The sequence below is a fragment of the Perca flavescens genome, chromosome 4 (genome assembly GCF_004354835.1).
Source record: "Perca flavescens isolate YP-PL-M2 chromosome 4, PFLA_1.0, whole genome shotgun sequence".
In the NCBI taxonomy this organism is placed as follows: Eukaryota; Metazoa; Chordata; class Actinopteri; order Perciformes; family Percidae; genus Perca; species Perca flavescens.
This window is the reverse complement of record NC_041334.1, coordinates 27,180,047-27,195,762: the sequence shown is the minus strand read 5'-3', so window position 1 is coordinate 27,195,762 and position 15,716 is coordinate 27,180,047. Positions and strand designations below refer to the sequence as shown.

The window sequence follows — 15,716 nt, the reverse complement described above, 5'->3', positions numbered from 1 at the left end:
ATCACAACCCACTGAAAATAAGTCCAATTCCTCACATACCTTTACCTATACAAGCACTGCCCCCTTGTGGAAAATAAATAGTCCTGCGTAGTAGAACCATAGCTCTGACAGGGGAATGGGGAGGGTGGGGACCTTTTTTCCTGGCATTGTTATTGCTTAAATATCTGATAGGCATGGTGGGATGACCCCCCAAACCTCCAGATGAACTAAGCAAATTGTCGGGGGAGAGGATAAAATAAAACATGTTACTATTTTCATGATCAAACAGCTTTATCTTCTCTGACACATTTTTTATTACTTACTACAATGCAACACTTGGAAAAGTCAGCAGTACTATCTACATGCCCTGAATAACTCTTCATGTCCAGATGGACCTGATTCTTTGTTAAGTACAACAACGACAACAGCAATAATCGCATCTGTCTAGTCCACCAGAAGTGAAGCTGCACAGCTTATTTACACCACAAAGAGGCGCTGTGCAATTACTTATTACATCTTCTGTAGGCATCAGGTTCAGGTTTCAGGTTCAAGAACATGTTGAGAATCTCAGTGGGGTCCAGGGAACCCTGTATGCCATTCAGAGGTGTCTGCTGCAAATGTATTTATTTATTTATTTATTTATTCATTCATTCATTCCGCTTTAAAAATGTTGGGTAAATTCAGATATGGGGACATAAGGTTTTATAAAACAATTTAGGAAAACTGCATTCATTTTCTCACAAGATATATGCTGAAACAAACTAGTTTAATTCACCCCTTCAATGCAAACTACTATCAGTATCTCATTGCTTTGTTAATATGAGTCATGGAAAAGAGTGGTGCAAGCAGTAAACGGGAAATTGAGATTAAAAAGAAAAAAAAATGGCATTAATGGCATATGCCGATAAGGGTAATATGATTGTTAGGACTTCTTTATTGTGCCTAAATGTGATGCAAATTCCAGAATTGGGTTTTATTTAAACAAATTGAACACATGTTTATCAATAATGTAATTTCATAAATATAAATGCTTTTTTAAATTGTCCAGTTATACTAGTAAATAGTACAGTTTAGTTTTAAAACAATTTTCTAATAAAGAACATTTTTATAGAACCAACAGTACTGATAAGTCTTAACATCATTTTATTTAGTTAAAAGAGGATAACGGAGTCTAATATAAACTGTTTTATGAGTCCTGTGCTGAAGTTAGTTATTGATGCTGTACCCTTCAGCTACAAAGACAATCTTTCCTAAAGGACAGGTGGATGTAATGTCTGAGATTAGCTTTATTTTATTAAGTCGTTTTGAAAAGTTATATATTTCTGCTGCACAATCCAATTTTCAAGTTTATCAAAGACTGTTTGAAACTGTGGCTTAAAACAATGTATGTATGCATTCTACTATGTTTCAAGAACAATAGTTAATTGTTTAGAAAGGACATTATGACTCTACTTTAAGTGTAGATTACATTTGTATGGCTGAGAAACCCAGGCCTGCTGTGTCACTGTTTGACATTTGATTAAAAAATGTACAGGAAGTGATTGTATTGTCATTTAAAAATAATAATATTTATCTTTAATACAGGTTTATATTATATAAATATCTACAGTTGTGGAAGAATCACCTAAGTAAAGTTACAAGAAAATGTAATCTGAAATTTACTAGGAACTACAGCTGTTAAATACATGTAGAGGAATAAAAATTACAATATCTCTGTCTGAAATGTGGAGTACAAGTATAAAGTAGCTACAAATGTAAAGACTCAAGTAAAGTAGCCTACCTAAAAATGTATACTTGAGTAAATGTCAACTCACTGTCTCATATTACCAAACTGCTTTCACTAGTTATGTAATATGTTTGGGATTATAACAATGTGGAGCAGGCAAAGTCAAAATATGGAGGAATGTTTGGATGAAAATGTAAAAAACAAACATCGCTGGAGGTCCATGACAAGAAAATGTTCCATCATTAGATCACCGTAACTGAAACTGATAGTAGGCTAGCAGATGACTTTAAAATCCAGAGCAGGGGCTGACTTGCTTATGAAACAAACTGTGACCCCATAGCCTAATTCCCTACAGGTTGAAGTCTGGTGAGGAGTTTCTCATTCGGCTCACTTATCAAGAATAAGAAGTTGTGAATAAAAGAAATCCCACCCAGCTAACGTTACGTGACCTAAATGTAATTATCTGTGTGCCTGTAAGCAACAGGCTGTGTCTTGAATGCTTTCAGTGCGGTTTTGGGGCTGTTTTACGATGCTCATGTTTGCCCAAGAAGCTTCTGACCTACATCTACTCTGTTCCGGCCAATAGTTTGGTTTTTAGCAAACACAATCTGTGGAGGGAAAAGACACGTGATGGAGGGAAGGAGGGGCGGTGGGAGTCACGGTGAGCACCGCCCTTTCCGCACGTGCCAGCTCTTTCAGGCAAAGATCGTCTATGTTTGGAAAGACGGCCACTCGTTAATCAAAGTCTGCGCCAGTTTCCGTGTTGAATGAGCCCTGCTTATGCAGTTTTTCCTTAAACACGAAAGGCACTAGTGGAAAGCCCAGTATAATGTTTTATTTTCTTACTTTCGTGTCTTCTTATGTGTTATTTGGAAGACTTTTTATTTGTTGCAACTTGCCAGCACTGTGACGTGTGCAACTGAAATAATTACAGACTTTTTTGTTTAATAGTTTAATTCATAAAATAAAACTTAAAAAAAAAAAAATGTAAGTTTACATTGCAGCTAGGGGTCTCTCAATCAAAATAATGGATGTATACCCATTGACATATATAAACTGGACCAACAGATCCCGTTGCTCTGGACGGAGACCAGTGAAGGATATTAGATATTAGAAGCACTTTTCCATTGAGCGCTGAGCGTTATTGCACAGCCTCCAACTGAGAGAGAGGACCTAAATGTGACGTGAGCAACCTGTCTGAAAGTTGTAAGTCTTCTGGTAACTGTGCCAAGAGAAATCTCAATCATTCTGAATCTTGCAGAGACGGAGAGCGTAGGTTTATTAGAAATAAACAACGGACAAATAGAGTATTTAAAGTCAAGGCAGTCAATGGAACGCTAACAGGATGTGATCGCTTTGTAGCATCAAAATGGCGCCATAGGAGGTTCGAGTTCTGAAGCAAAGCTTACCCCCTTGTGTATACCGGACTTTTGGTGGGTTTGAAGTTGCATGGGATTATGGGAGTTGTAGTTTTCATTGCTAAACAAAATACCCGATTAAAACGTATCTGTTCACAAACAAGTTTATCCAATCAAGTTTTATTTACTTTACGTTATAACGTTCACCATGTCATTCTGCCGTTTCCCACATAATTTAGTTTTTCTTGATTCGATTTGTATTGGTTACGCTAGCAGACCAGTAAGCAAGCAAGCAAGCTAACATTAGCCAGCAGCTAAAACCACAATATAACAATATATTTCATGTCAATGTCACCTTTTGGATGTTTTCAGCACCGGGGGGAAAGTTTTTTTTTTGTAACGTTACTCAAGACACTGAGCGACATAGGCCTACTTCTCAGGTGTGAAAGGGTGGCGGAATCTCCGGGGCGGCAGAGACGTCCGATGGCCGTTGTTGTGCAGAAGATTTCCCAGCTGTCCGGAACTATCTCCCCCTTCACTTTTTTGCAATCTTAACTACTTGTTTTGGTGCCTAAACTCAGTTTAGGTAGTCGCTGCAGGACAGCCACTTTTTGTCAGCTAAATTAAATCTGTAAATACTCGAAGGGGGAGAGATTTTCAGCAGGGAGGAGATTCTCGGCACGAACACCTGTAACGTAAGGAGACGTAAGGATGGCTGCTGTTCGGACTGGGGTGCCTGGTGGCTTACATGGTCTGTTTCCCGATGGTTATCAACTGCCGTTAGCGTCGTCAGCACCCAGTGGTGGAGTTTGTGCTGGCCGGGTTTGGATTGCTGTACCGTTAACGATAGTGGCTGGCTGCTAGCTGGCTGGGGGCTAACGTTAACTATATGTCCCGGGGCTGTTATCCACTCTCATATTTCCACAGTCTTATACTTCAAACAAACTGAGACTTTCCTCACTTGCAAAATGATCTTTGAAATTGACAAACATTATATGTGTAATTCATGGCACAATTCAAATGGTATAAAATAATCATTGGTCTCTCGCCATTACTACCGTACATATTTTTTCCAAGATAAGGCCCCATGGTAGTCCACCGGAAGTGGAGGGACTGTGCCTCTCTATTAACCTGACTCCGCCAGATGGATTGTTTCGCATTTGCTCAGCATATCCATCTGGGAACTTTCTGTTGGAGAACTTTTGGGAAGGGGCGAAAATACTGGTTAGCTGATTGGATAAACCATCTGTCTATTACAACCTATGTTGGTGATAGACGGACCAAATCAACCAATCAGATCAAACTCTTGCCGAAACCAGTCGGGAGAAGAGCAAAAACATCTTTTCCTGCAAGAAAAGGCTCCAGTGCCATTTTTTTGCTCTTCTTTCAATGAAGGAATACTTTCTAATTCGGATAAAACTTGCGCGATAGCTACGCTCATCTCATCCGTGGAAGCTGCCATGTTGTTTAGACTGAACAGTCGCTTCTCGTTGCGTCACACCTAAACGCGCCTCAAAACCAAAGCCGTTTGGTCGGTCGTTTGGCGAACGGCTCCAAATTTTCTCTATCTCAAGATGCCAGACTGATCCGCGAGTAGAAAACTGGAGCTCGCGAGATCAGGACGGTCTCACGAGGCTACCTCTCTATAAGAATTGATACAAATAAATAATTAGATTTTCCTATTTCATCTTTTTATGTAAAATTGCATCATATTTGTGTGTGTTATATAAGTATTTATTTCACACATTGATATAGTATTTATTTGTACATACCACATACATTATCCTCACAATTTTATTTACTATGCATACTATTGTTCTAAAATAGTGTGTAGTATATTATGAAACTATAATCTGAAATAACAGAAAACTGCATTATTGATTAGGCCTACTTTTCATTAATGCAAACTGACATGGGGTATCTTCATATTATATTTTGTCGACTTATCTGTAGCCTAATGTTTCTTGTGCTGAAATGTTAAATCTGTCATTGAAGCTTGATTGTATCGTGTCTTTTACTGTCTTAAATAATAATTAAATTAGAATTTTTTTAGATACATTCATATTATTTATTATTGTTACGATATTTACTTATTAGCATTCCTCTCAGTAAAGCATGCCTATTATGTTACATAAAATGCTTGTTAAGAAAAAAAAAAAAAAAAAAACATCTGCTAAAGGTCAAATCTAATGTTCGGTTATTTCCATTATATCTTAAAAAATAAATAAACTTATCAGCATTGCAGTGCTTGCACAGCCCACCTTCCACACAAAGTCATTATTGGTCTTCACTCGTTGCCAGCATTGTCTATCAAAATGTTCTATCATGGCATTAAAGCCCATTATCGTCCGTCCTTATCTAACAGAAATGTAAGAAGACTCGGGAGACGAGGCAGGAGTGAGACCTCTTCTTTCCTCTGATTCTCTATGCCTCGTTTCCTCGTTGTCTAATCGCCGAGCCCACGCAACCATTAGCATAAAATGTGTGTCAGTAGGGCAGCGCAGCGCGAGCTCACATGCCATGCGCACATGCTGTAGAGCTTTAACCAGCATTCCAGTGTCGAACGAGCCCAATGTGCCGTCTCCACGCGGGCCTCTCGGCCAATGAAAAAGCAAGAAAGAGTAAAAAAGAGTGGGGACACGAGGAGCGGAAGGGAGGGAGGGAGGGAGGGTAATTGTTTTCAGAGAGCGTGACATACAGAGAGAGACATCCCTGATAGGCCTACATAACGAGAAACAGGCGGTTGACGGGACACACAAAAAGAACACGAAAAAAAAAAAAAACTGGTCACATTTCTCAGGCACTTGAAAACGTGCGGGTTATTTTAGGACTCGTGTTGCTCATTGATGAGTGGGAGTGTTTAAACTACTTCTACTCCGGTCATGTTTTGATCGTGACTGTACATGGCAAGCAGCTGAACGCGTTGGGACCTCTGTAATTTAGAGAACCGCGCAACAGTGATATTATTCCTGCAGACGGAGAGCCGAGCTGTCCTGTGCCGTCACTTTACCTCGGAAATAATTTGGATCAAGAGATCTGCTCTAATTTCCTTTCAAAAAAATATTTCTTTTACTTTTTCTTTGCTGTCCGGGTTTTCTCAACAACCTCAATGCTCTGCGCACACTGCTGTTTGTCTGAGCTTGTGGATACATTCTTTATGCCTTGGCAGTTCTGGACTCTTTCAACGAAACTGATCGGTAGCAAGCAAAGGCAGTCAGTCCAGCATTAGACGCCCACAAAATAAACTACACGGAACAACCGAACAGCATCGACCTACTAGGAAACATGGAACACAGTCCTGGTGGTAAGTGCTTTATAATATATTTTTTGCCTGAATCCACTGGAAACATTACTCGAGTGCCAAACAGCAGTAATTTAAAAGCAGACAATGTTGCATGATGGGAGCAGATGCCATTGCACTTATCTACATCAAATATTGTTCTGTATGTTAATTCTAAGGATCATTTGTTAGCACTGTGCATTCATATAATTGCACCAGTCATTAACGTTACCCTAACTGCTTAATATAACGCCACAAAAGCGTAAATGCGATGATGTGTTTGTGTTTTGTTTTTATCCTGTTTCACCGCATGCCATTTTAAAACACTGGCTAATGCACCCAGTACTTTATGCAATTTATATGCAGAGCTAAAGCCGATTTGTTTTGAATTTAATGGGCAGCCTTTGGGAATGTCACTGTAACAGTCATGCTCAGGAATTATATAGCTATAGCCTAATCCGGGTTGAATAGGGCAGGGTTTTAACTGTAATTCCACTGTAACATGTGGCACGTTGCCAAGTGTTCCTGGGCTGCAGACAGTTGAGAGTTTTGAGTGAGTGAGCTGAGAGGTGAGAGCACAGAGAGGGAAGTCCTTTCTCTTCGATCTCCACGGCGACTTCCGATTCTCAGAAAACTTACAAAAACCACGACCCTAAACGCCCCTTGACCGAGCACGTTAATTGTCTGTCCACGGCCCATCTCACTTATCTTAACATTATTGCCTTTATTGATTGTCGGAATCACGCTCACTCGGGGATAGCCTATAGCCTATATGCGCTTTAGTTTAGACGTAGTTTCTGTATTTTCGATTTTATGGTAGGTTGTAGAGAGTCATTTATTTGTTGCAGTGTGTGATTCATTTAACTTGGCTGTTTGTAATGTCTTTGGCTGAAGCGCAACTTTTTTCCAAAACACTTGAGTGAGTGTGAAAGGAGCAGTCACACCCTCACTGAGTCAAATAGTGTCTGGTGCCAAATGTTCCATCCATGTTACATCCAGTTCTACCAGGACCTGACTCATGATCTAATATAGTGGATTATGAAAACAAGCAAACCAGTTTATTCCTTGGTTGTATAATGGACACCATCGAGTCATCATGACAGAGATATTAATGTTAATTGCTGCAACAGCAGTCCTATAGACTACCATGTCAGAGCAAAAAATTAAGTGGCATAAACCGCCAGGTAAAATAATCATGATGCACTGGACTTATAATCATCATGTGATGATTTGTCCAATGTGCATTTCCCAACAGAAATATTATATTTATGATAACCAAACAGTAAACAGACGCAACGTCCTTGAACAGCGGATGCCCATTATGACTGGCTGGCATGTCTTCTTTCTCTCCTCGCCCAGTGCACCCTGGGTAGAAACAGTCGTGATATACTGGGAATGAATCATGCGCCGTTTTTTTTTTTTTTTTTTTTATTATTACGCAGTTACCCCGCCTCGAGCTGACAGCACGTGTACACAGCCTCAGAATCCACGTGCCGCGCTTGATTCCCAAGCACACCGCTCCTCTCCACCGCGCGCACTCTGCTCGCGCTCAGCTTGCACGGGGATCCCTCTTCGCTGATAGCTTGGTCAGTGGGTCAGAGAGGTTTAGCAGCCTTTTCCTTCGTTCTGGTTACTGTAACCGGTTTCAAAGGTTTGTCAGTAATTATAATGGACCGTATTAAACGTCAAGGTACTGTTTGGTGTCTAAAAGGACATATTAACCTACATTTCGTCATTTCGTTTGGGTGATATGACTAACCTTTTCTTGTTCTTACTGTGCACACAACTACCATTTATTTCAGCGGTGGTATAGTTGCTGCAATAACAATTTATTGCCAACATGAAGAACAATTATTCTGCAGACACTAAGCAATAGATGTATTAAAAAAAAAAAAAGCCTGTCATTAATAACAAACATAAAAAAAACATCTTTTTGTCAGCTTGACAGACATCACACAACTTTATTTCACATTAAAAGCCCAGTTTGATTTGGGTGTCAGATAGTATTTCTATCCGAGCATTAAGTATATCCTGTTACTTCTAGTCTATTAATATATGTATGGGTGAACCCACAATACTCCTCAAAGTCCAAACTGGAACAGCATACAATGGAGTGATGAACATTTCTTTCTATAGCAATAAAAGATAATTGAAGGGTTATGTGATATAAAGCCAATGTTGGCCTCTATTGCGAGGGAACCATGCTTCTTGAAAGTGCTTTATAAATAGACACATGACATGAGGCCAGCTGTTACACGTGGAGTGGGGCTTACTGCTGTTCTCACGAAAGAGGACAAACTAGTTGGAAGTTAAAAGTGGGTGTCTCCCCTCCAGACATGACATGTGCATGCAGTTGGCCTGCCATGCATGCATGGCCAGGGGTTGGGAACACATGAGAGTGGAAGTTTATAGAAGTCTGGCAAAAGGGAGGGGTGGTGGAGTGTAGGTGTTTATTCAGTACTTCTTATGGCTCTGTGTATCCACAGGTCACATGTTGTAACCTGTGCCCGAGTGCAGAAGGGATGATATTCCCTGAGCTTTCTCTGGCACCCAGTCAATCCAGATTCTAGGAAATGGTTACTAGGAGACAAAATAGCCTAAGGAATGTTTTCATGGGAGAGGGGCGGAGATGCAGTTGTGAATGTAGAAATTGGGTGTGGCTCTTATGTGACAGTGTGACCCTGTGCCAAGGTACATGACATTTTTGCTTTATTTTTCACTCACACACACACGCAAACACACAGGAAACTGCATGTCACAGTTCAATGTTGTGGTTGATGCCACCACAACAGACGTCAGGCCCATATTACCTTGAATTCAGTGTTGACACGTGCAAGCAGTGGAATTAAGGAGGCACTTAGAGCTTAACAGAAATGCAGCACGTGTTTTCTCAAGGGTAGAAAACACCAGAGACGAGGGAGGCTTTTTCTCCGATGATTCAAGGTCAAGGTTCAAGAGGAAACGTGCACAGTATGACAGTGTTGACAATCCAAAGGATATTGTTACTACTTGAGATAACACTGCCACTACAGTAAGACTAGAAAGCTCTGTACATGAGTGCAGTAACCTGTTAGGCAGAATTATGCAGACATCTGAAAAAAGGCTATTTTATTAGTCTTGAGTCATGCACAACTGCAATCATGATTGGCATGATATAAATGAATGTGGAGCATGCCATTTCCTCACATGGGAAATGTTGTGGTTGGCAGACTTTTATGCTAAGGTTTTTAGACACCTGACACAGTGATCTAATTGAGAAATAAAAAGGAGAGCAAACTGAACGGAAGACGAGGATCATCGTAAGGGGGCCACCAAAATGGTGTGTGTGTGTGTGTGTGTGTATATATATATATATATATATATATATATATATATATATATATATATATATATATATATATATATATATATATATATATATATATATTAAATATGAATTCTTTTGAATGTTTGCAATAGTACTATTTTTTTTCTAGTTTTATTACCATGATATTTTAAATTAAAATAATTATGTTAGCCATAAAAGTGGGGTAATATAGTTTAGGTGGGTTTGCACTTTTCCCATCCTTAAACACCTGTGGTATGCATGCATGCATAATGAAATGTGAAAAAAAAGAAGCTCAAGTGTCAAAATAATGGCCAGCAACAACGTGACTGTTTCTGGTGACTTTGTGGAATACAGTGACGTAAGGAAACTCTGCCCTGCTTTGCTTCCCTCTTTGTAGTCCCTGCATTAAAGCCTTCTCTATTCCAAACGTGATCTGCTCTAGCGCTTGTTATTGTACTGCTGCTGTTGTCTACACGAGACTGCGCAAAGAGCCTTGTGAGCCGGGCGGGAACTGTGTCAAGAGTCCATGTGAGCTCCCGGTCAGGTGGCTGGCGGATAGATGGGTCTGTATGCCCGCAGCCACAGTGGGGAGGGAGGAGGAGGTAGAAGGGGAGGAGAATAATGAAGAAGGGAGGGAGGGAGAGGAGGAAAGAGTCAATGCTGAAAGCAAGCAGACAGGGAGCTGGCTGGCTTAGCCTCCACGTGAGGGGCAGGCTTTAATCTTGCAGGGAAGAACGGTCTGCAAAACAAGGAGGGTGGGGGGCGGGCAGATGGGTGTTGTGTTGAGGGGTAATAGGGCATTTCTGACTTGATGTGACATCCGTAAACAAAAGCCTGTTTATGGCTCGTCTATCATTGTGACCATGTAGTGACTCGGTCATATTGTGATAAGCATTTTATGGTGTTTCCCATTCACATAGATTTGCTTTGTAGTATCCTGAAATACATTTAGCAAGGATATGATCCATAGTAGGCTATAATGTTATGGCTCAATAACCCGTTCAACCAAGAGATGGGGTGTTTTCTTACCTGATCATTGTGTGTTTAGCATTATTTATTCACATAACTCTCCAATGGGCTTCCAAGATGTCAAAGTATTAGTAAAAGCACAAAAGAGAGTTTTTATTTGATTATCTAACATGTGAACACAACCCAGGTGAAGATCAGCAAACTGAGTTTTGGCCCCTCTCTGTTCCTCCAGGTGGTGTTATCTTGTACGCTGGCTCGTCCGGCAGTGCCAGCCCGAGTCCTGGCAGCCCCTCAAGTGGATACCAGTCCCAGTCGCCCTCTTCCCACTCGCAGCCTTCATCCCCAGAGGGTGTCTTCTTTCAGGAGATTGGGCCCCTGAAGCAGAGAGAGGAACGGAGGGGCGGGATTCCTTCCCCGAAATTGGTCTTCCAGTTTCCTGAGGTGAACAGTGCTCCTGTTGCCCAAATTACAACAGTATCATCGGCAACTTACAGCCATCCCACAGTGGCCAAAAGACCTTGTGGTTTCACTGGAACGTTCACTAGTAAGTACCCTCACTCACTTCCCTCCTTCCTGTTCTCCTCTATGTTTACCTGCCACCACTATATTACTGTACTTCTCTCTCTGATGATGAATGTATGCTTCTTTCACAGAGACCGGAGGTATGGTACTTCTGTGTAAGGTGTGCGGGGACATTGCATCTGGGTTCCATTACGGTGTGCATGCCTGTGAAGGCTGCAAGGTAAGACCCAGCAAAGATAGTATTATGCCATGTTATTCTATTCATTTCGTACACACAACATGCATGTTGCCACAAAAGACACTCTACAATGCCTTTTATTATTCTTGTGCCTTCTCCAGGGTTTCTTCAGACGCAGCATTCAGCAGAATATCCACTACAAGATGTGTGTAAAGAATGAAAACTGTGTCATCATGCGCATGAACAGAAACCGGTGCCAGCACTGCCGCTTTAAGAAGTGTCTCTCCGTGGGCATGTCCAGAGATGGCGAGTGTTAATGTCTTTTTTTTAAAGAAGTTATTTAAACATATGGCAACTAAAAGTGAAATCATTTGTTTCTTTTCTTAGTGTAGAGAAGAATTAAATGTATCTTATGTATGCAGGGTTACATGGAGAATCTGATGTTCCTGTCGTAGCTTTTGACTAAAAGATAATTCTACCATTGAAATAGGTCGTAAGGAGGTCTTCTCGTCACCTTTGTCTCTCTCCGTTCCCCTCTTTTTGCTCCCCACTGTCATCCCCTCTCCTCACCCTGCTGTCTGATTTATGGCAAGAGGCGCTCTAGAGTCCCAGTAGTCATCAGTCATGGAGAAACTGTGACAAATGTAGTTTATTTTGGGAAATTGGGGCACAAGGTTGTTGCATACGCAGTGCGTCCACCAAGATGTACAGTTGTTACCTATTACTTTTGTCTAAACGGACATAAATAAAAAGGCAATTGAGACATAATGTTATTATTTCCTGATCAATCATGAACTATAGCGCTAGACTTGAAATTAAAATAATATTACAACAGTTAATCTGCTCTAGTGCATCATTTCACCACAGGACTCCGATCTCTGGGGATATGGCTAAACTAGGTGATAATAAATCATGGTTTTTCTGGAGCAAACATTTTTAGCTGACCTAAAAAAAGCCAAAATGCGGGAGTGAAAAATTACCTACATCAGATCACAGCAGGGACACTTTATTATTAATAACCATATTTTACATGTTTTCATTTTCTGAACATGGACAGAAGCCATTTTTATTTCACGTCTTTGACTTGACAACATAACTGCTCTGCTCGCAAGTAAATTTCATCATCGGCATCCAATTTATTTTCCACCTTCAACCCTTTGTCTCTTCACATCTCCTACCTGACTTTCTTTACTTTCCAGTTCCAGTTTACTAATGACACCATGTTTAGTGTTATTGACCCAGTGACCTACTTCTCAAAAAAATAGAGAGAGTGAGTGTTCAACTTGAAGACAGAAAGCAAGAGATGAGAGGGAGAGACTGGGGGAGGTGGTGTAGCATGCAGTGTACTATAAATAGGGATCTCAGTGGAGGTGGAATTGGAAAAAGGGGGGAAGGGAGCCTTGTAGAGCTGGAGAGGAGGATGAGGCAGTAGGATCAGATGAAGGCTGTGGGTCTGTATTGTGGGGAAACAGCTGTGGTGCACACAGAATAGTTGGAGACAATAGAGAGATTTTGGGATTAGTAATCCACATAGAAATAACATCTTAATTGTCAGATGTAGAATTCAACAAAGAGTGGTTGTTTCTCTATATTGTCATCATTTCAAGTGTTTATGCTGTTCAGTGTATTAATTAAAGCGCAGCCAGCTATATCAACGCTTGATGTCGGCAAATGCTAACAGAGGACGCTTTCTTCTATTCTCCTCAGCTGTGCGTTTTGGGCGTATTCCCAAACGGGAGAAGCAGAGACTACTGGATGAGATGCAGAGCTACATGAACAGTCTCAATGAATCGGCTTCCATGGAAATGGAGGTGTCCCCTCCTCCCGATGCCCCCTGCAGTCCACAGAACCAGACGAATGAAGGTGCGGGCTCCATGTCGCAGTCTTACCGCAGCAACTTAATGAACAGAGATCAGAAACCACTCAAGATGGCTGCCGGCAACGGCAACATCGGAGCTTCCTCTTTCCAGAACAACTCAGTGCAGCAACCTTCCCTGTCGCACTCGGCAACCCAGACCCACCACACGGTTCACGGGGAGCAGGCGAGCTACCACATCCCCACAAGCTGCCCGGTTTCCTCCACCAACAATGAAAACTCCACTGTCATCGATGACGCCAAGTACACCTTCTCTTCCAATCAGAATCAGTGCCCCGTCAGTGGCCGCCTATCCTCTAAATCCTACTCAGCCAATCAGAACAGTTACCCAGCCAGTGATTCCCAGAACCAAAGTCCCTGCCCCTGGACGCTAAACGGAGGAGCCAAAGTGCTGGTGAGACTTTCTTTTCCCCGTAATTGTGTAAATGTGAATATCTGTCAATATAATGCCAATAAAATGTCCATAACACTTCCTTTCCTCTCTTCTCTGCAGGCATGTCCACTCAATTCCTGTCCAGTGGCTCCGGCCAGTCGCTCCAGTCAGGAGGTGTGGGAGTCTTTCTCCCAGTGCTTCACCCCTGCTGTTAAAGAAGTAGTGGAGTTTGCAAAGAGCATCCCGGGCTTCCAGTCTCTCAGCCAGCACGATCAGGTCATGCTGCTCAAGTCCGGCACTTTCCAGGTACATCAAGCTAAATATAATGAGTTTGCAGGGACTGTGGGAGATTTTCTTTACTTCCATTTCCTATCCTTTCCGAAGCTAATCTGCTCTGGTTCTCTACGCAGGTTCTGATGGTGAGGTTCTGCTCACTGTTTGACCCCAAGGAAAGGACAGTGACCTTCCTCAATGGGCAGTCATACTCCCTGGCATCGCTCAGAGCTCTTGGCATGGGCTCCTTACTGGACGCCATGTTTGATTTCAGCGAGAAGCTCGGATATTTGGGTCTGGAGCCAGACGAGATGGCTCTATTCATGGCTGTCGTGCTGGTTTCTGCTGGTAAGCAGGCATACTAATACATGTCTTCAAAGCACATACTGTATGCCCACATTTCCTCGTGTCTAACCAGATTTTTCCCCCCCCTCCCCTTTTCTCCAGATCGCTCTGGTATAGTGGAGGTCGGAGCAGTGGAGCAACTGCAGGAGAATCTAATAAAAGCTCTGCGCTCTCTCATCACCAGTCGCCGCCCGGACGATAGCACCCTCTTCCCAAAGTTACTTCTACGTCTGCCGGACCTGCGCACGCTGAACAACCACCACTCTGACAAGCTTTTAGCTTTCCGAATAGATCCTTGAGTTCGAAGAGCTAAAGCTTCCGGAGGTGCTTTGGGAAGCCTCCCTGCTCCCCATGCAAGCCTGGCCTGCCACACACAGTACGCTGGCCTCTGCATGATACTGTGGGAGCTGTGCCAAGTCTGATGCCATGAGAGAGCGAACTTGGGGAGAAAAAATATCAGTGAAGGATGTAGGCACATCAGAAGGGTGGAGGCTCCTGAACTGAAACCTCTTCCAGTTCCAGGATTGCTAAAAAAAAAAAAAAAAAAAACATTAAAAACATAGATTGTGTTCTTCCATGGGTTCTTCGAGTCAACATCAAACCAAGTCATCACCTCTCCCTCGGGGACTTTGTGCTGAAGACCAAAAAGAAGAGAGAGCTTGTTGTTTCTTCCTAGACTTTGTCCTCCAATCCCAGCTCACAGAGCTAACAAGAGGGAAGCACACTCTTGCCCAGAGAAAAAGGAACATGTACAAACATTCACCAACAATGATTTCTTACTGTACATTCATGCTACAATGTGTAAAGGGCACTTTCCATACATTGACAAGACCTCTTAGATAAATATATAACATAGCAATAGATATGTCTAATACACAGTTTTGGACAGTTTGTGTATGCGCTGTTTAAATTACATAAGCTATTTTCACAACATGTCCCCATGTGAGAAATCTTTATGAAAATCACCCATTTGTGATTGAGAAATGTATAACATTTTTAAGAAATGAGAGTAATATGCATTGTATTTGTATGCGGTAATCAGGGCAAAACTATTGGTCATTTTAGACCGTGTCTGATGGGATGTATGTTAAGATGTTTTCTTGTAAATTTTGTATATAACCTTTCTTCTTGGTCTACATAGTTTGCAGATTATTGGATATGTAAATGAAGTTAGCATTGAATTATTGTATGTATATCACACATAATAGATTGCTTTACAGACTGCCAAGATAAAGCAGCACTTCAACTTGAGTATAAACTTTTTATTTGAAGATATATAATTGAAATAAATGTATTGTCAACTGACTGCATCACCTTGTGAATATTTTTTTAAATGTTTTATGGTTACACCAGAGTATCATTATAAAGTAATGCAAATAGCATTTTTCGTTGTGTTCATCTTTTTTCAATTAATTCCTTAATGTGATGCTACAATCAGTATTACAGAGGCATACTGTGGAGACGTAGCCTAGCAACAGAGGCAATGAGCCAATCGTGCTCCAGGTCTAA

At 41.4% G+C, this 15,716-nt stretch overlaps 1 protein-coding gene across 1 annotated transcript; it reads left to right on the top strand.

Moving 5' to 3' along the window:
* Positions 1–5,744: 5,744 nt before the first annotated feature.
* Positions 5,745–15,513, top strand: LOC114554623 (nuclear receptor subfamily 1 group D member 1). The gene is made up of 8 exons (XM_028576566.1): positions 5,745–6,367; positions 10,873–11,184; positions 11,294–11,382; positions 11,502–11,646; positions 13,048–13,610; positions 13,710–13,895; positions 14,000–14,210; positions 14,310–15,513. The coding sequence occupies exons 1-8, from the start codon at positions 6,349–6,351 to the stop codon at positions 14,504–14,506; spliced, it is 1,722 nt and encodes a 573-aa protein (XP_028432367.1). The 5' UTR covers positions 5,745–6,348; the 3' UTR covers positions 14,507–15,513.
* Positions 15,514–15,716: the final 203 nt, after the last annotated feature.

Coding starts and splice junctions, on each gene's coding strand:
- LOC114554623 (XM_028576566.1), top strand. Junction 11,647..13,047: donor CGTGGGCATGTCCAGAGATG/GCGAGTGTTAAT, acceptor TATTCTCCTCAG/CTGTGCGTTTTGGGCGTATT. Junction 14,211..14,309: donor TGTCGTGCTGGTTTCTGCTG/GTAAGCAGGCAT, acceptor CCTTTTCTCCAG/ATCGCTCTGGTATAGTGGAG.